The 20,557-nt window shown below is 34.1% G+C and overlaps 2 protein-coding genes across 2 annotated transcripts; both read right to left on the bottom strand.

Moving 5' to 3' along the window:
- Window positions 1–1,161: 1,161 nt before the first annotated feature.
- LOC146146954 (uncharacterized) lies at window positions 1,162–11,676 on the bottom strand. The gene is made up of 10 exons (XM_083386476.1): window positions 11,069–11,676; window positions 10,176–10,345; window positions 9,839–9,946; window positions 8,694–8,888; window positions 8,034–8,144; window positions 5,320–5,376; window positions 5,210–5,244; window positions 4,898–4,972; window positions 3,546–3,786; window positions 1,162–2,912 (listed from the first exon to the last, which is right to left on the bottom strand). Coding segments are annotated over exons 1-10 (1,074 nt in total). The 5' UTR covers window positions 11,071–11,676; the 3' UTR covers window positions 1,162–2,832.
- A 790-nt stretch (window positions 11,677–12,466) lies between these two features.
- Window positions 12,467–20,270, bottom strand: LOC146146953 (protein RCC2 homolog). The gene is made up of 10 exons (XM_083386990.1): window positions 20,123–20,270; window positions 19,771–19,864; window positions 19,258–19,401; window positions 18,210–18,395; window positions 17,795–17,944; window positions 17,261–17,427; window positions 16,672–16,852; window positions 16,025–16,107; window positions 15,538–15,639; window positions 12,467–15,228 (listed from the first exon to the last, which is right to left on the bottom strand). The coding sequence occupies exons 1-10, from the start codon at window positions 20,252–20,254 to the stop codon at window positions 15,046–15,048; spliced, it is 1,422 nt and encodes a 473-aa protein (XP_083243116.1). The 5' UTR covers window positions 20,255–20,270; the 3' UTR covers window positions 12,467–15,045.
- Between the last annotated feature and the right edge of the window lie 287 nt (window positions 20,271–20,557).

Below are 20,557 nucleotides of genomic sequence, written 5' to 3'. Positions count from 1 at the left end.
CATGACTGATGCGATTCCTACTATATTGCATTACGAGACAACATCAGCTGTTTCAGCGAACTACAAAACTCAGCACTATAAAGTATTCTATGCAGTTGATTTTTGGCCTCATAACAAATACATTTTAATGCCATTTTAAAACGATACAGCTAAAACGTAATAAGAATATCAAAGCCCATACAGAAGTAGGTATCATTTTGAACGTTTCGAATAACTCTCCATAGCTATGTTGAAAATGAATAAAGAGTTATTCTAAACGTTCAAAATGCTACCTACTTCTGTATTGGCTTTGATATTATTATTACGTCTTACTACAACCTCCAACCGTTATGCTCCAAAGATACAGCTAAAGAATATTTTGAAGGCGAAACGTGAAAAGGACCTACACGGATGATTTTGTAATGGGTGCTTTAAAGTGGGACAGGCGAGGTTAAAGCATATGTCGTAAAATGTCAACACCTATGGCCATCATTTAAGCTTTTTTGCGTAGGATAAAAAAACTATTATTTGCTAATGCAATCAGTAAAAAATGACATTTGTTTTAACTCATGAGTAGGCCTTCCATTCGAACCATACCATGTAGAAAAAACGCTTTAAAAACTGTGTTTTTTTATTCAACGCTGTTATTCCGTAGAAACCGCCTATGATATGACATTTCGCTCACGGATATTGAAAAATTCAGATGCTAAAATTGATTTTCACGAAGTTAGGATTACATTTCCTTATTAGCAGCACGATAAATTGTACTTCCTCTATAAGTGTCGTTTTACTCTTATTTTGCAGATGAAGATAATAATATTTTGGTTTAACCTTTGAAGTATTAATTTTTGTGCATTTTATTGCTTTCAAAAACGTCTTGCAGCAGAAATATCAAGGGATTTTAAAGAACAACCTTATCTAATAGTTTCTTTGTAGTACAGAACCGGAAAATTATTAGGAATGCACTGGTCTAAAACGCGACTTTCCAGCTTATTCTAACCAAATATGTTTTCAAACTTTCGCAACAGATATTAGGTAAGCTACCAAATATCGCCCGATCTATTTAAACAACCAAGTAGGCCTACTCATACTAAGATTGCATTTAGGGAAATTTACCACTGAGCTGAAGTTGTGTATAAGGCGTTTTCCAACTAGCTGGTTGCACTGGAATTTAGCTAAACAATCGCTTATTTTATTCAAAATCTGGCGAAATTTTTACAGAACAATCCCGTCAATAAAAAGGTAAAATGAAGAGAGAAATACGTTGTTGGCAAGAACAACTAAACAAAAACGAAAAGCATATTTTAAATCAAACAATACAGTTGCATACCGGTATAAAGTGTCAGTAGATGAATTTATGTAGATTACTAATTCATTCTATAGCAAATGGTTTTGTTACTTTTGACAAGTTCAATTAAGTGTAAAATCAGCTGTGTTATCAATAACATAACGCTCTACAATAGCGCGCTAATAGGTAGTAAACGAAAGTGATTTTACAACAGTGGCTTTATAACGATTTTTAGCCTGTGGCACACTTTTTACAAACCATACAATTATAGCTTATCATCGCCCTAAATACACATTAGGGTAAATACAATAATATTTTCACTTATCTAATAAGTGGGGTACAAGTATTTTCCAAATATATAAAAAATGTTTGTGGACATAATATCACGATCCACACACCAGTGGTTTACTAGAAAAGTGCTTTGAAAAGATAACAACTAATACAAATTTCGTTTACATTTAACTAAAGGACTAATTTTAACTTGCATTATAATATTTACTGCAATTATAATATACGCATTTTTAAAGCTAGAAGGATTTATATAATGTGAGAGAGCATAATTTAAAAGCGAATTTCTAAAAAAATGTACTGTAATCAGGGATGTAGAATTGGTTAAAAACCGACTTCTGAGTCCGACTCCGGCCAAACGTAAGATTTTGTCAAGTCCAGAGTCCAGCTCTGACTCTACAGCCTGTAATTTACCCATTTACGCAACTAAATTAAGGTGGATTTTCAGCAATCCACTCATATTGGTGTCATAATTTATCCACCCGCATTACATGGTTTAAAAATATTTCACTATTTGCTATTACACTTTTACAACTTACATTTTGCCGCCTTAACAGTTTTAAAATTAGATACTGCGCATGCGCATGTCGGACTCGGCACTCGGGTAGTTTTACGCGGTCTTACTCGAGTCCGACTTCGGAAAAACAAACCGACTCCGCAGCCCTGACTATAATAAAAAAGCTGGCAAAATGAAATTAAACCAATATACAATTGTAGCGTCTTCTAAACACTCAACAATAAAATTGTGTCTTGTCATTTTGTCTAAAATAAACAAAAGCATAAAATTACAAATTCTGGGCTGAACATTTCAAACAAGTGTTGACTCCTAAACAGTCACTAGGACCGGGGTTCCCCTTGGGGTTACGAAGACTAGTTTTGGGGTTTCATGAAGAGCAAATTTACGTAAGTGCATAACATGAAAAAATGGAAAGTTTTTAATAATAAGATTAATTGAAAATATGCTCCTGTGTGTTCTCCTCGAATGTACGTAAGACTCCATTCAAGTGTTCTAATAGTTTTGACCAAAGTCTGTAGGTTTCACAAGGCTATCTGTTTTATGGGCTGACCGTGGCCAATGCCAACAAACAAAATAAGTTGTTTTAGGGGTTCGTATAAAAACAAGGTTTTAAAAAACCTTAAAAAAAAAAAAAAAAGGTTTTAAAAAAAAACCTTGTACTGGGTTATAACACAAATGACAAAAAAAGACAGGTCAAAAGAAAATAGATCAAAAAAATTATTAAAAAAATTTTGGTTGCAAAAATTCATTAGTTCCTCGGTTACAATTCGTCAAGCATCTTCTGAAAAGCGTTCAGATCTTGAGTATAGTCATAATACAGTTTGCCAGCAACAATAGTTTCTGAAAAAGACACAAGCTTCAAAATCACAAAAATGATTCGCCAAATTGTAATTTTATGGCGATACTGATTAGGGATTTCCGATACTTGACGTTGCTATCCGATACCAATGACGTCATTGGTATGCTCAAACAAACAAACAAACAAAAAAATAATAAAAACATTCAAAGACATTTTTTTTCAGGTTATTATGTTAAAGTTTAACACCTTCTGTTGTTTACCTAGTATGTTTAATAAATTTACCTGGAAAGGTAAAAATTACCTATATTAATTTGGAATGCGTTTAGCATCCGACACCAACCTATTTGGCATCAAATATCATCTCCGATTCACTATTATCGGACATCCCTAATACTGGTACATAAGTTTCTGTTAACAAGTACTGTCGCTGAATTCCGAAAACATCTTACAAAAAAATAAGTTAAATTAGGCTGTCAATTGACTTAAGTAGTATTCAAGTAGTGTTTATACAAATTTGTGCAAGTGGTTCTCTAAGCAAGTTTTTTAAACAAAGTTGGTTATTCAGAAGTTAATTGATGCAAAGTTTAAATATAATTCAGAGTTTATAAAACCAATTTTAAGAAAAAAAAAACTATTTAAATACAATAGTTGAAAAATAAAAATATATATCATACCAAGCCAGCCGGTTGCCTTGAAATCCTTTTCAACTATAACCGGAATTATTTTCTTTTTCTTTTCCCATGCTAGGTTGCCTTCAGCCTTACAGTTTACACTTGAAAAATATCCGTTGGACATACAAATTATGATAATGTCGCTGCTGGTAACAGCTTCATTCATTCTTGTCAGGATGTCTCCTGACATTCTATCTGAATCAATCCACACATTGTAACGAAGCTTCTTAAGGTCATGTGCAATCTATAAATAAAACAATTGTTGGAAAAGAGCAACAAGTCTAAAAATTAAAGAGTTGTTTTTACATATTGGCACTGTGAAGTTTGCCTTTACAGGTTGTGTAACAACTAGCAATATGATGGTGCAACATATAGTTGAGGCCCAAGACAGACTCTAGCCCAGGGGTGTCCAACAAGCGGCACGACCTAATAAAAAATGGCACGCAAGCCCTCCCCAAACAATACTAAAATTGTTATTTAGCCAATTGCCAAAAAAGCTCAATTTGTTATTCAGCCAATTGTCAGAAAATACTAAGTTTATTAAACAGCCTATTTGTTTGTTCACAATATACCATTGTTTGTTCACAATATAAAACAATCGCGGCAATCATGACAACCAACAATTACTTTTGATATAGTAACATTATACTGTGTGGAGGCTAGCATTCACATAATATTATAAAGTTTGGTGTGAAGAAACAAAAGTGAGCTCACCGAGAGACACTTTGAAGTAGTGATGCGCATTTCCACTAGACATTTTTTTTTCAAGTTTAAATAAACGTTCTTATTTTTGGCAAAATAAGCGCTTTTATGATTAAAAAGAACTGTTTTGGTTACGAAACTTTGGCACGGGAAGAAGTTATAAGATCAAAATTGGCACGCCGGCATGTTTGAGTTGGACACCCCTGCTCTAGCCTAATAAACCAACCCAGTGAAGTCTAACAACAAAAATATTTACTTTAAAGCCTTTTTACATTATCGGGTTATGTCATGCGGGTTGACGCGCATGAAAAAAGAAAAAAGGGATTTCTCTTCTATCCGCGCTAAGGGCTTCGATTCACAAAGATTTGCTTAAAATTTCAAATCATTTAGACTAATTTAACAAAGATGTTTATTTTCGCAAACATTTGTTCGCATATCCAGTTGAATACTATATATCAGTTTTTCAATTCATTTGTAACCTGACAAAATTTAGTTCTACACTTTATATTGCAAGGCAGCCTTAATTGTATTTCATGTTATCAAATAAACATTTTCTGACAAAAAATGGTTTATTTAAATAGTTTCTGACACTGTGAAAAAAAACTTCTAGAATCTAGGCTACCACAATTTTAAAATAAAAAACATGAAATTACTTGTAATGGAATATCGCGATGCAACCAGCTGTAGCTTATCATGATTTGTGGCTGACATTGCACATGCGGTTTGACCTGCAAGGAAAATGAACTACAATGAATTGGTTTAAGTGAAGAAAAACACACAATATAAATCAATCATTTGCAGTGTTTAAAGAAGATTTTAGATATTCTAATATTGCATTTTTTTGGAAGTTTATTATTGTAAATTCCTAAACCAATGAAAATAATTAAATTAAAAAAATTATAAAAAATCAAAAATCAAACTACCCTGTTTGATAAATATCAACTTCTTTAAGATTGATAAATTACCTTACTTGAAGATTTTGCAACTTTCAGATCATCATCTATACCATAATAAAACAAAAAACATTAAAATATTCTGTAGAAAATAAACAAGCAAGAATAAACATTACCTGGACCAATAAATGCAGTGACAGCGCTATGGTTTGGTATCTCTGCTTGGCCATCAACGACATCTAAATTCAAATCATTTATTAAATTGTTGAATAATTAGCAAGTCAATTAAATATTTTGTCTTTGGGTATTGTAAGTAAGAATCAATAAAACACCATATTTATACCTAAATTCTTCTGCAACAAAGTCGTTTCACAGTTGCCGGAGAATATAATAATAAATGTTACTAATAACTAGGGCCCGCAAAAGTCAACAAAGTTAAATTTTTTTAAGGACCTTGTCTGTTCACGAATCAAAGAATACAGTTGGTTTGAGCACCTAGGGGACTGTTTCTAAAAAGTTTATAGGTTAAAATAAAGTTCAAATTTACAATAAAGTTAAAATTTTTTAATAAAGTCAAAATTTGTCAAATTATGGCTTTTGACAAAGTTTTTGTGTTTCTTGAGCGTAATTTTTGTAAAAATCGTCGTTGAAGAATTTTAAATCAGGAACTGCGACACAATTAAACCAGATTAACCCATTAAAGCAGGAAATATGTCACACTGCCCACTTGGATCAGCAGTAACTTTTATTGCAAATTGTCCGTTTTTTTTATTTTTTGTTACATATTTAAATAATCTTATAAACACTTCACCTTGATAAACGCGGTCTTTTCGAAGATCAACAGTTTAGATTTTAGGAATAACGTACTGACATTCCGTAATACAAAAATGCCTTAAGCAATCTAAATATATCGCAAAAAACCCGACACACTTTTTATAATCCATAAAACACCTTGACTTTGCGACAAAATATTACGTTTGGGTTTGAAATCGACAAAATATTATGTTTGGGTAACTGGTATCAATTCAAGGAAAAACTGTGGCCTCTACAAGCAAGCAATTTCGTTAGGTTAAAATCAAGTTAAAATTTGATAAAAATAAATTAAAATTTTTGTTTTTTAGGTTAAAATAGTTGTAAACAAACACTGTGCATCACAGAGTTAATGATTTCCATCTAATAAGCCTCAAATGCGGGGTTTAAAAACACAGACAACAAATACACTAAAAGCATTTTTTTCGCATTTTTTGCAAACTTCTTGCGGTTTTTAGTGTTTTTTTTCCCCATTTATGGAAATAAATTCAGCCTAAATATACCATGCAAACTACTATATTGTGGAGTATGGAGTCATAAACACTTCAAAGCTTTTTTTTTCAAATTAGACTAAAAATGCTGTTGCTATGAACAAATATTCTTTATATTGCCATTGCGTCAAGATCGCTTAAATTGTAAGTTTTACCAATTTACATCAAGTACAGGTCATGTTTTTCGGGCTTCACAATAAAATAAATTTATCTGCTTATCTGCACACAAGTTTGCTGGAGAATAGCATGTGTTATTAAGATTAATAGTTTTATGATATTACAGCTTAACTTTGTGATGTCATGCCTAAATAATATTCATGATGTCTCCCAAACGAAATTTCCAGTTGATCGCGTCATTATGCGTTGGATTTAAAAAAAATGTTATTTAAGCAATATTCATATGAATAGAACGAAAAACATTATAAAACTGCAATAAACTCAAGCAGCACCAGTAGGGTAGCTGCAAGTCCGTAGGCTATGTATGCTTGTATCAATATCTTTTATCATACTGGTTGCCTAACGGATTAGTTATGTAGGAAAATACTGTAATGTCATTACAATAACTGTCGCTCAAGCATAAAAATGACCAATTGTTTTGTCTTGGCAAGCCAAATGAACCACATTATGACGTAACATATTAAAATTTTCAGCAGGCTTGGGATGTTGAAATTACCAATCACGGTGTTGAATTGGTGAAAATAAAAATTTATTTGCAATACAAGATTTGCAATTGTGAAGCTTGTTCCTCTAACTTAATTGCCGGATTTATTACCTAGGTCGATTGTATATTATTAAAAAATATTTCAAATAATCTTTTTAAAAGTTAAAAAAATTTTCAGCAATCAAACAGAAGTTGGTCATGCCTAAAGTACAAATATTGAGTAAATCTTCTCCACTATAAGGTAATATTTAATGTGGTAGAGATGAACATTTAGTTACTTTTACACTTCTTGGTGCAGCTAGCATTGATTCCAGATGTTATAGGTCAGTGGTTCTAAAATTTTTTTGAGCGCGACCCAAATCTGAGTTTTATGAGCATCTCACGACCCAAGCCTCAAACATCAAAAAATGTACTTTTTCTGATATGAACGAACTACAAAAAGACACAGACAACCAGATGTAGTACCCTACACATTTCTATGCAACAATAATTGATTACAAACAAATGATTGATTTATTTTAGTGTGATTGGTGAAACTGATTTTTTTCCTTTATAATATCAGCGTGGCTTGTTTGGTGACCAAAAGCTTACACCAGTCTTAGCAGCCACTGAAGCTGGCTGCCATCAAAACGTTCAGAAAACCACTTATGATGCAATAATCCAGGTTACAGATTTTAAGCCACCTGAAAAGCTTAATAATTTTTCAGCAATAATTCAGTTATGATTGAACTGAAAATATTTGAAAAAAGAAATGAAAAATGCGCAGGATTGAATCACCATAGAGCGACCAGTTTTTTTACCCTTTGCGACCCATACTTTGAGAACCACTGTTATAGGTGGAAAGAATATTCACTAAAAAAATCATAATAAAATTTTTCTATTTGAAAACACTTTTTTTAACTCAACCTGAAACATCACAGACCAGTAAGCTTACCGTGAGTTGTATTTTCTTCAACTTGCCGTCGGCGTAAATGCCACTCGTATTCCTGAGGAATAAAGATGTCGCCCAACCTATGAAGCCCATCTACAATTTCACCAACTGCATCTATAATGAGGGATATTGTTTTTAAATTACTTGACAAGGTTAAGTGATTTTATCAAACAATTTTTGCAGGTGAAACTATAAATTTGCTTGGCTGTAAATTGTGCTTTTGTTATTTTTATGTGTGTTATTGCTCAACATTAGGCAATTTACCAATTTTATAAGTTTAGCGTTTTGTCTTTTGAACTTGCATTATTCAAAATGTAAGCAAAACATTTTCAAAGTCTGGCATTTCAAAATGGATGTCTGAACGAACATTGATCCGGAGTCCAGGCCAAAGTAAAAAGGGCATTTCAGCTATAGTTTGCGATCACAATGTAATAAACTATGGCCAAGCAATAACTTAATAGGAAATAATTTTTAAATAGGAATAATTTTTTTTTAGTTTATAAGCTCAAGTTAGCTTTAGGGCTAGTTATGTCAGTTACCTTATTTTTTTAATTTGCTTTTTTTTTAAAGTTAACATCTTGCTTTGAATCTACAAATAAATATGGGCATGCTAGGGGGTGACGGTTGGAGTCATATTCGTAACTGGTGTTTAGATATACTAACCAAAATTATTTTGAGAGATCCACGAAGCGAACGCTTGATACTTCTGCTCAGTTATGTTTCGTTGATAATCGTGTTTAATATGAGAAATAAGATCCTCGTCAACTTGAAACTTCATCCGGACGATATCGTTTGTCCACATGCTCACATTGGTGTAGAAGTGGATGAAGGAGTACACAAGCCAAGCTTTGTCCCTTCCTGAAACAAGACAAGTGTCAAAATTCTGAAATTTGTTTTCATGATATTTATTCCAGGGTGATAAGTGTGAAGTAACTAACACTAAAGGACCTCAAGTACGTTTACTTAGCTTTAATTAACAAATTACGATACAGAGTCGCTGTAACAAAAAACAGCGTTAAATAGATGACGAATATAAGGAGTACTCAAATAGAGAAACGGAAAGACTAACGAAGCATAGTGAACTTACACAAGTTATAAAGGGAGGCAAAGAATGCAATCAAGATGTTGGACACATATATATTCATAATTACGGAGAGAGGCAACAATGAAAGGATAAACGTACAGAAGTATATTCCATAGAAATCAGAGTTAATAATAGAAGCGTAAATCATTACAGAGTGTTAATAATTGTCTGATACTTAACATATTAATCCAAAACCAATAACTGATATTCTGAGTAAAAACTATTGCGATCCGATCCGATTCCAAATGATGTCATTAATATAAACAAGCAAAACAGATGAAATTTAAGCATTTAAAGGTACTTTTATTTGTCATTAGGCCCAAATTTGCTTCAGCGTTAAGAAGTTTAGTTATCTTTAGGTTTATTATTCAATAAATTTGCATTTCAAGCTAGTATCGCTTCTTGAAATTTGTCTAGTAATCAAGTATCGGATTGGCACTTATACCATCTTAGTATTGATTAAGTACCAAAACTTTCACTTAGCATGGGGTATCAACTGTGATCCAATATCGGTCATCCCTGGTTAACTTTATATATGTTGTGTTACAAGTGTATGAACTAAAGACGCTCATAGAAAACTTTTATGTGTAGTGTATAAATCGTTTTTGTGTAGTGTTAGGTTTTAAACGTGAAATTTTTATACATTAAGCACATGTTGTAATCAAAATGTACTCTTTATAGGTATACTTGTACAATTCTTTGAAGAATTACACTTGTTTCTTACTTGAACGAAGTTTTGGAATAAATTGGGCATCAATTGTTGTGTTTCTTGATGAAAACAGTTCCTTTTTAACCTCAAATAACAATATTCTGTGTTCATGTCGGTAAGAACCTTTAAAAGAAAAAATTCTGCGTTAAGAAAAAAACTGAAAAAGATATAAATACTCCTTAATAGGAAAGAACCTGACATAAAAGAATAGTCTGCTATATTCATCCTTGATAAAAAGAAAAAACACAAAATAACATGGTGGCTAATTTTAAGATTTACATATTTTTGGGGTTGCACAGCCAGTAAATGCATTATTAATTCCAAGTTGGGTGACTTTTCTGTTTGGTCATACCCATAAGATTAAGCCATCTTCGAATCATTTGGTTTTGCTTTTCAGAAAAAGGATCACCGCTGTTCATCTCGTTTTCAATTTCCTTGTCAGACAGGCCAAGTTTGCGAACATACTCAAACCATTGCTTTGTCGGGACTGCCTCGCAAATATCTTCAATGCATTGATTAGCCCTGTAAAAAAAAATTGTGAAAAAAAAATGCATTGATTAGCCCTGTATGCATTGATTAGCCCTGTAAAAAAAAAAAATTGTGAAAAAAAATGTGTGTGCAAATAATAATTGTTACTATTGTTGCAAATAAATTAAACTTAATCAATCGCAATAGTTACAATATCAGAACTTTGCAGATATTTCCAGTTCAAATTGGACAAGTTCGCATTAAATTTGCCAATCATGCTTTTACAAATTTCAGAAAACTCAGACAATAACAGCCTAAAAATATTCAAAAGTTTTTTGGCACTGGTCAAGAATCCTACCACAACACACATTATTTAGATGAAAATAATAATGCTTAACCCAGACGCTAACCTGCACCCTAACCAGCACCCTAACCAAACATTGAACATTGATTTAATAATTGTTTGATTTGTTCAGCCCCGTTTAATTAAGCATTTTAATGATGTACAAAAGAAAATTCAATAAGTACCGGTGTAGAACTTTTCCATATTCGTATTCAGTTTTAAGAATTGTTAACATAGTTTCAGTTAAGGTGCGATTTGCCGTTCGAGTGGGTCAAGTATTACTATTTTGTCAACTTCTTCAATGCAATTACAATTTAGCCAAGTCGTTTTGTTACTGTAAAAAATGGTCGGATTCTAGGCCAGTGCCAGCTGTCGTTTTAAAGCTGTTTTAAACATTGATAGATAGTAACATTATTAAACAAAATTTAACTTACATTTGGTTCGCTAAGGTGAAAAATCAGCTTTTCAATATTACCGCATTACCCTGATTTCAATTTTTCTTTAGCATGTTAGCAACATTATACACCAGTGCGTTGTGCTTAACCGGGAACTACCATCTCCTGTGTAGCAATGTTAGCCATGTGTTGGAAAAAGAGGAACTGTTTTACGTTTCAGTAGAACCAGTGTCCATATTGACAATATAATTATAGGCATAGGCAATGGAACTACAGGTTGATTGAACCGTAAAATCCGCCAAAAATTAGTTTACAGAAAGGTATTTTATTTATGAAAAAACAAGTGCTTTTTAATGTATCACGTGATTGGTCCGAAATCTTTTTTGCGAGAACGTTTAATGCTTTTTTCACATTTCCAGAGATTATCACCTTCCTATATTAGGCATCAGTAGTACACTGCATTAGACCAGATTACAGGTAAACAAAACGGTTTTTTTAATCCAGAGTAACTCCGTGAGTCCCTAGACTGGGTACCGAGTTTTTAATTAAATTACTTAGTTATCCTTGCTTTACAAGCGACTAACTTTGTGTCAGGCAGTTGTAAATAAAAGTTAAGTTTAGGTTCTAATCTTGCTATAGCAATGCAAGTCGAGAACAACTCTTTGCAATTAATAACTTTTAAAATAGTTAAATCGCTTATACCCAGATGCAGAAATTAGACAAATTCTCCGCAGCGGCGGATTTAGTAGTGAGGTAGTCTTGCGGTAACTTTATCTGCCAAACGATATTCCTGGCATCCGACAAATACAAACAGAATTAGAAGGCGCCGCCAAATAATCTACTGGTTTAGGTTTTGTTTGCTTACGAAAATAGAAGATAAATATCTGCATTAATTTAAAACAGTGAATCCCAAACTTGTTCGCGTACCATTTGAGTACCATTTAAGCTTTTTTACAGTGATCATGTACCAGTTAAGTTAAGCCTACATATGACTAGAATATCTCAAACTATAACTATTTTGGCATATAGATAAGAAAATGAGCATGTAGTTGTAACTTTGACATATGTCATTCCAAGTAGACATAAAAGCCATAAATTAAACAAAACACAGCAAATAGTTTTAATGAGTTGGATTTTTTCTCCATCAGCTGCTAACAATTAACGTTTTATTATCTTGAACAACATAAGTGTTACGTCAGAAACATGCGAAACCTCAAATTAAAGGTAACTAAAACGCAACATTGCAAATTACCCAATCTGAAAGTTTTCGGAAATTTATATAGATGCTTTCAAAGTTTTCACAAAATTTATGCGAAGTCGCGCACCACCTGAAAGACTCTCGCATACCACCGGTGGTACGCGTATCACAATTTGGGAACCACTGATTTAGAAGGATAAAAATGATCAGACGACATCATTTCCTGTCCTCAAGGGTACCGTTTATTACGAAAAAGTCACAAACATACACGTCAAAAAGCTCGTGGTCGCAAGCAATACACAAATCGAGTCCGTTTTCAAGGTAGCGGTAGGGAATGAACTTATAATTTCTTTGCTAGAGACGGTGAAAAACACAGCAGAAGAAACAGGCACTTCGCCACGGGGAATTAGCTAAATTATGTTGTTTTCTTTGGGTGTTTAGAGGTAGGGTCACTGTTTTGCCAGGATGTCTGTGCATAGGAGCGAATTCAGAAACGGTAAGGATATTTTGCAAGCAGTAGTTGAATTTCTCGATAGTATATCTTGACGACGCATTATACTGCAAGCGTCTATAATCGCTAGGAAAAAATGGCAACACAGCGAACGAACTAGCCAATTTGCACTTTAGTAACAAGTAGAACGAAAGAACCCTATCAAGAATTTTTCGACGAAATGTGAAAAACAAGAAAGGTTACACGCGTGATAGAAGACGGGGTAATTTCGTCAGTACCTGTAAACGCATTATCCGAGGTGCTTGACTGTACACAGCACACGAATCTCAAAGTTAGACAAATAAATGTTGCGTCATATTCTTTAAAAAGAAGAACACATGCTTTAATGGCATATAAATGGATGAAATTCAAAAATGTGTTGAAATTATTGTGTGTTTATTAAATACAGCCTATTTTTTGACAGTTACAAAAAATGAACTTGGTTTAAAAGAGGGCAGTAACAAAAAAATAGTACAAAAATCGCGGCAGCCATTTAATTTAATCTAATTGAGAAGTATGCATAAAACTATTTAAAAAATAGTTCAACATTGGGAAATAATGCTTTGAACTCTGAAACAACATTGGGAAATAATGCTTTGAACTCTGAAAAGTTAGTGGGACAATGCTGAAAAAATGGGTTTGCCCACATACATAAAACTGAAGACAACATGGAAAAAACGGGGACATTACGCGTTGTACAAAAACGAAAAGGTAATGTTATCAGCTGGGCGACCTAATATCCACGCAGACAGACAAACACAATTTTTAACGTTCTATGTTGGTGAACAAGTGGTAATTTAATTCACAGATGGAGTTTTTCTACATAGAAAAAAACAGGAGCTTGAAACTTAAAAAAAGTAACTATAATGTAGATTTTTTCACAGAATAAAAAATACTTCTGTTAGATGATGATAAATCATCACTTCATGTGAAGGTATCAAGTCACTTCTTTCAAGCATTTGTTAGGGTGATAGGATTCCACAAAACCCCCAAAACGCATGTTTAACTCCACGGATGCCCTTTACGCACTTTTTTACAGTTATCAAAATTTGTCAGTTCTCTTTGCCAGTAACAAAACGTTTGGTGTTTCAAGCCAAACAAAGCGACGGCACCAAGTTTTGAAAGGTCAAAAAAAGAAGCAACTAAAAATGCGTTCATTTGTTTTACGCTCTTATGAAATAGCGGCTAACGGTTCAAATGACAAAGCAGGCTACTATATTTGAAAGCTGCAAGCGCGACAAAATAAGTTTAACCGCAAACGTTTAAACAGATTAACATGCCGGTAGCTTGAGCCTTAAACGCAATCAAGACATGGAGTTCAAATTAGCAGTTCAGATGTTGAAAGAACGAGGGTCAAGTTAAGCACATACGTCGCGATGTTGCGAAGCGCAATAAGAAGTAACAAGTTGTATGAAAAATGTTTAAACTGAGCACGGTTTATACTTCTAGACATTTTAGCAAACAAACAACATACACGAGCCTGTTTGTAATTTTATCCAAGGCACAGGCCCCTTTAAATTTCCATTTACACAGAAAAAACAATATAAACCTAACCACCCAAATTAGGGGGGGAGAGTACTTGATGTGAAAAAAGGGTTTACCTAAGAGTTACTTTAAACCGCACACACCGATCTGTAAATTTTAAGGGTAAGAATTTTGAGACAAGGAACAGTTATTTAAACCTGATGGGTTTCGAATAAAAGGATAGTCCAGGAAACGCGAAGAAATGCAATTAAAACGCATGTAAAGGACCACTTAAAAAATTTCAAGTCCCGATTTTCTGACAAACAGGGAAATTTCACGAGACACAATATATTTCAAAACGTCCAAATGAGTTTACCTTAAGTTTTAAACAGCATTAACTATACAAACGTATACAAAGACATAGACTTGAAGTTACGAGATTTTTAGAGTACGTTTACGTTATCCAGTTTTGCCTTTTGCCAAGGAGAACCAAAATTGTACCGATAAGCAAAGCAAAAACACGACACACATTTCCTTACATGAATGGCGTCCTCTAGTTTTACCTTAATTAGAAGAATCAAGTGGTAAAGAAAAACGTACAAAAATGAACTGGAGACTTCTAAGAGACGAACGACTCGAATTCGAAAGCTAAACAGTAGTAAACACGTTTAAGACGAACCTTTATTTTTTCAGGGGCAAAAATGCTAGGGAGCCAGCTTCGGTTTGGCCTTTAATTAGGAGAATCAAGTACTATCGAAAAACGTATGAAAAAGGAGCTCCAGACCTCAAAGGGAAACAACGACTAGAATTCGAAACCTAAACACGATGAACATGAACCTTCATTATTTCAACGGCAAAAAAGAGTTAGGGAGCCGGCTTCGGGTCGTAGACTGGAATCTCGCTGAGTGCGTCTTGGTCCTTGTCGGTCTCGTTCCTGGCGATCATGAGGGTGTGAGTTTGTCCGCACTCCACTCTCCTGATGAACAGGCCGGCCGCGCTCTTCATAAGGTCAGGGTTGGCGCTAGACTTTCGCGATTCGCCCAAACCCTATAAGTTAAAATGCGGCGTGTTTTTTATCGCAGTTTTAAAAATCGTTTAAAATTGCGTTTAAACTGGAGGTAAAGCAGCGCGAATTGTGACAGCACCGAAAAACACTTTTGCCGTCTAAATTGATGTACCAGAGATGAACCTAATAATGGGGGGAATTTGGTTTTCTCAAAAATATGCGGCGTGTGCATTTCTACCTCTACGGACAGGTCACGATATTGCATTATAGTGCATTGCTTAGAAATTTGCCAGAAAAATCAACTAAAAAATGTTTTTTTTAACCACAAAGCGTTAGTTTTACGAGCTTACCAGTTCTCCGTTGCTGGTGCCAGTTCCCCAGACAATGACGCTCTCGTCAGCTGCTACAACGGTGTGACGATATCCGCACCCGATGCTACGAACCTTCCAGCCCTGGGTTAATACAATATGTAGTTTCCAAACGTTTAGTCCAATAGGAGTTTAGTCATGTCGGTTTCACTGTACTTTTTAAGTAAATAGAAGTGTTCGATTACAAAAGTTTAACTTTATGTTAACAAGCAAATTTCAAACTGGAGGAAAAAGTACTTTCCCTCCAGTGTTTTTAGCGTGTAATATTTTATTTTGACAAGTAAACTTAATATTTGGCAAGTTGAGCAGTACAAACACGTATTTGACGATCCAACAACATTTTCTTTAAGAACGGTTTATATACCGCATGTCTCTGTGGCAAAGTTTAAAGTAGGGCAATCCCACGCTTTTGTTAAATACTTTTGTTGACAAATTCTGGGCAAAGTCCTTTCAATTAAAATAGTTATACCTGTAAATCTGCCACTGGTTTTGGATACATTGTTGTTTCACGGCTGCTAATGCTTCCCTGAAGTCCCCAGAATAAAGTTGAACCTGGAAGGGATTTATATATGCTAAATTGTTTAACACTGAAATCTGAGATTTTTATGTTCAACAATATTAGTACACCTTATGACGTTGGAAAAGTGGCCTACAAAGAAAGTAAGGCTGCAAAGAGACTTGGCCATCCAAATAAAAATAAACTTAAGCGGTTAACATTTCCAAAGTCACCAGTCTATTTAAGTCTATTAAAATTTCGACACAGACATAAAACAGATAAAGATAAATGCATTTCTACATATTTATGTAACAAGCATGGAGACCCTTTGAGGGAAATATCACACAACAAGACCATACAGTTAGTTTAAAGGTTTCCTTAAGTTTATTTGTTTAAAAGACAAAGAGAAAACCCTTAAGCAATACAGAAATAACATATATTTTCGTTTGAACATAAGTAAAAACAAAAACAAACCCATCTCATTGAGAGCAAGTGAGAAAGAGCATCCGTAAAAAGTTTAATTTTTTAAAATACAATTTCCAAAGAGAAACCCTTTTTTAAAGGCAATACAGAAATAACATTTATTTTTGTTTGGACACAAGTAAAAACTTAACACAAACCCATTTCATTGAGAGCCAGTGAGAAAGAGTATCCAGCGTAGACCTGCAACGCTCCTCTGCCCTGGCGGTCGAACGCTTGCACAAGACGCGGAGTGTGCTCGTCTTTCTGCTCCGAATGACCAAGTCGACCATAACCCCCGAAACCCCAGGTGAATACCCGTTTCTTGGAATCAAGGGCAACCTGAAAAGAAGTTACAACGTGGGGTAGATTTAAGTCTAAATAGTTTTGTAAAATCTTATTGTACGCTGTATTACAATGGCAAAGATTGTTCTAAATTAAACTGTTAAAAAGGGACAGGTCTAAAAAATTGTGTTTTTAATTTAAAAATGCAAAAGTACTCAAACACTGGCAACGTGAATAATGGGATATTGGGAGCATATTGGCCGAAAGGTGTAGTAGGACTCCAAAAACACATCAACAATCCGATTTTAGAGTATTCAAAGACATGCAGTAGTTTAAATGAATAAATTATAATAAATTTTGGTTTGCAGCTGTGCTAGACCATTCTGATGTTGTCAATATTTATATTTTGTTCTCCAACAAGCTTCCTTTAAAAGCATTTCTATGCAACACTTGACGTTAACCTACCACATGGTTCATTCCACATGCGATGCTGGTGATTTTCACCCCTGTAACAGGGACCACTTGGCCGCCTTTTAACTTCTCAACCCAGAGCGGTATACGGAAGGCATTCTTCACATTATCGAAAGCAATCTTGTTTCCAGTAGCTAGATACTGACCATCGGTGTTATTTCCTGAAGAAAAAAATGTGTAGAAAATAGGAAACCAACCTTGGAGATAAGAATAAGATATTAAAACAGGAATCTCCTTTGAACCAAACAAATTTATTATTTAAAGGCTAATCAAGTCAAGTTAGATTATTTCTGGATATTGAGACAATAGCACATATTACAAATAAACACTGGGACTATTTAGCACAAATATGCCCTTTTTCCCTTTTTTTCCATAGGGCTACTCACACGTGACAATTTGTTAACGTTTTATATAACGTCATTTGCATTATATAAGTCATTTGCGCTAAAAATTTGTGGTGGCTAAAAGTAAAAATTTAACAGCACATGAGTGAAAACTACCACTAATTAAAACACAAACTTTGCTTACCTAGCTGACCATATTCTGAACAGCCAAATGAGTAAACGTCGCCTTCGCAGTCCAAGATCACACTGAAGTCACCTCCACAAGAAATATCAACGATTGGATGGCCATGGTAAGCTATCCGGGTTGGGCTAGGAACATTGGTGCTTAAGTTGCCTAAAAAAACAAAACAAGACGGGTGATAAAATTTGTACAAATAAAACTGAAAAGACATCATATACTTTATAATGTTCATTTAATAATTTTTTCCAGTGATGATAGACTCAAATATTTAGCCACCCATTGTGTAGAACTATCAGCTGTTGCTGACACAAAGCTTTGATTTGGCATATTTGTAGTTAAGACCAATGTATTTTGCACAGTAACTTTTTTATAGAAAACTTTTTTTATAGTTTTTTTGGAGTTTGTTATAGCATCTTACCTAAGCCAAGTTGGCCCTGACTGTTATCCCCGAAAGCAAAGACTTCTCCACTTTCTGTCAGACACAGGGTGTGATTCTTTCCGGTACTGGCGTTCACAATAACATATTGCTGAAGGGACTGGATCGGGGTCGGGAGGTCATAGCGGTCCCGGTCGCCGTGGCCCAGTTGACCACTTTCATTACGACCTAAGAAAGATAAGCAGCAATAGGATGGCTCATGTTTAGAAGAACATTGAGTTGACTATTGTAATAAGCAGGTTTTCATTTACACTAAAACAAAGACTTTGGAAATTTTAATTGTATTCGGCACAATTCTTGTAGTGCAATTGCTACGACGTAATCATGTTAAAAAGAAAACTAGTAATTTAAACTAAATGGATATACAAAATAAAACACTGCTGAGACAATCTATGCTTACACTAAAAAAATAAATAAGCATTTTATTTTCAATTAATTAAAATTATTACCATATCCAAGGTATATAAAAAATCGATATCGATATTAGAAATTGTTATCAGTCCAAGAAAGTGGTATTGATCGATCTCAAGCACATATCATCGCAAAGGTACACTTGCTATGAATGGGATTAAAAAGACAACTTATAATTTAAATTGTATCTTATAAAAGGTGACTGGCCCTGAGCTTTTAAATATTCATAGCTTCATTGTATAATAATAAATCCTATTTCATCAGTACACCAAAAGCCATTACAGACTCACCGAATCTGTCGATCAATGATGCAAGCAGGGCAGGCTAGAAAAACAACTAATCTGCAGTGAGGTTCTAACTCACAACCTCTGGTCAAACTGGGACGGTCGCTCTACTAACTGAGATACATGGGCTCAGAGACAAGTGAGTCGAGAAACAATCATACACCAATGCTTGCCACATATTTGCAACTAGTTAACACTATTTTTAATAAACAACAACATCCTCTGGAAACACAACATATTTTTTTAGTCAATCTTGATAGACCCAGACCCAACCAAAAACAACTTTACAATGATTAATGGCAGCTAGTAAGAAACGGATTCGCTTGGCTACTTACCCCAAGAGTAAACCCTTCCCTCATCGGTTATAACAATGTTGTGGTTGGAACAACAGCCAGATATTGCCTTGCTGACTTTCACACCACACATCGATTTGTAGCGATGGGGCTTGAACAGGTTCTTGCCGATGTTTTCGTACTTTTCTATATTATGTAACAAAAATAAGGGTTGGAAAAGACACAAGAAGGTAAGAATTACGGTCACATTGTTTCTCGACATTTACAGTTCCTTCGCAATAGCAACATAGGGACACCTGAAACTTGTTTTTTATTCACATACCGATAGTTGGAGTTATTAAGATAAGATTTCAATCTGATTATTTCATTACTAACCAGTAACAATTATAAAAAAAAAGATAAAGTTGGGACAAACACATTATTGTAAATAAACATGTATTCAAACTTTTTTTATTGTTAATGCATTAAAAATGAACTTATCCATAGTTTTGAGAGTATTCTGACTGAAGTCCTCGAAGTTCAACATACAGATAAGAACTTTTTTTTTTTACTGACCATCTCCCTTTCTTGCTTTTCTTCGGCCATTGACGCTCCAGTTAGTTCCACCCGTAATAAGGAGTTCTCCCGACTCTTTAGGCAAGGAGAGTTTCTAAAATATCAGTTTATCCATCATAATAAGCTAAATTGCATTAAACTAAGCCATTTACACAACTTAAAACGCTACTCTAAATTTTAAGTAAGGTGGTCTAAATTTGTATGGTAACGGGTTGGCAGGCAAATAGCCAGCTTCCTAATTTCTTTAGGCATCCTTTGATAAATTATATGAAAACTTATATCTATTTCAAATGTAAATAGAAATACTTGCAATTGTGTTTTTGTTGGACGCTCCATTTTCCACTTCTCGCACTATTTCCGCCTTGATAGAATCAGGATCTTTAACATCATCAGATGTTGGACTAGGTGCTTTGTTTTCATCATCTTTGGCCTTTTTACTTTCCGGTTCCAAAAACTTTTGCGGTTCTTGTTTGCGTCGCGGCATGTTGAACAATAGGTTTTTCTTTTTTGTAAACTTAAACTGTAACAACAATGAATATGATTACATAATAGAAAATTTAGAAAAATAACTATGACATTGTATGGATTAAAAACAAAGGAATATCCGTTTGGAAAATTTTAATAATAATGGAAATTTGACACAATGAAAAATCTAAAAAAGGTGCAATAAAAAATAAAAAAAACTTTTTTTAGTTGATTGATATTTATAGAAACATTTACCAGGACTACAGGACCTAGTCATTATAGTACCCTAATAGCTATAAAGCGAAAATACGCAAAGTATATC

This window comes from Ascidiella aspersa, chromosome 4, assembly GCF_963924565.1.
Source record: "Ascidiella aspersa chromosome 4, kaAscAspe10.2, whole genome shotgun sequence".
NCBI classification, from domain to species: domain Eukaryota; kingdom Metazoa; phylum Chordata; class Ascidiacea; order Phlebobranchia; family Ascidiidae; genus Ascidiella; species Ascidiella aspersa.
The sequence above is the reverse complement of the archived record's forward strand: the minus strand, read 5'-3'. Positions and strand labels throughout refer to the sequence as shown.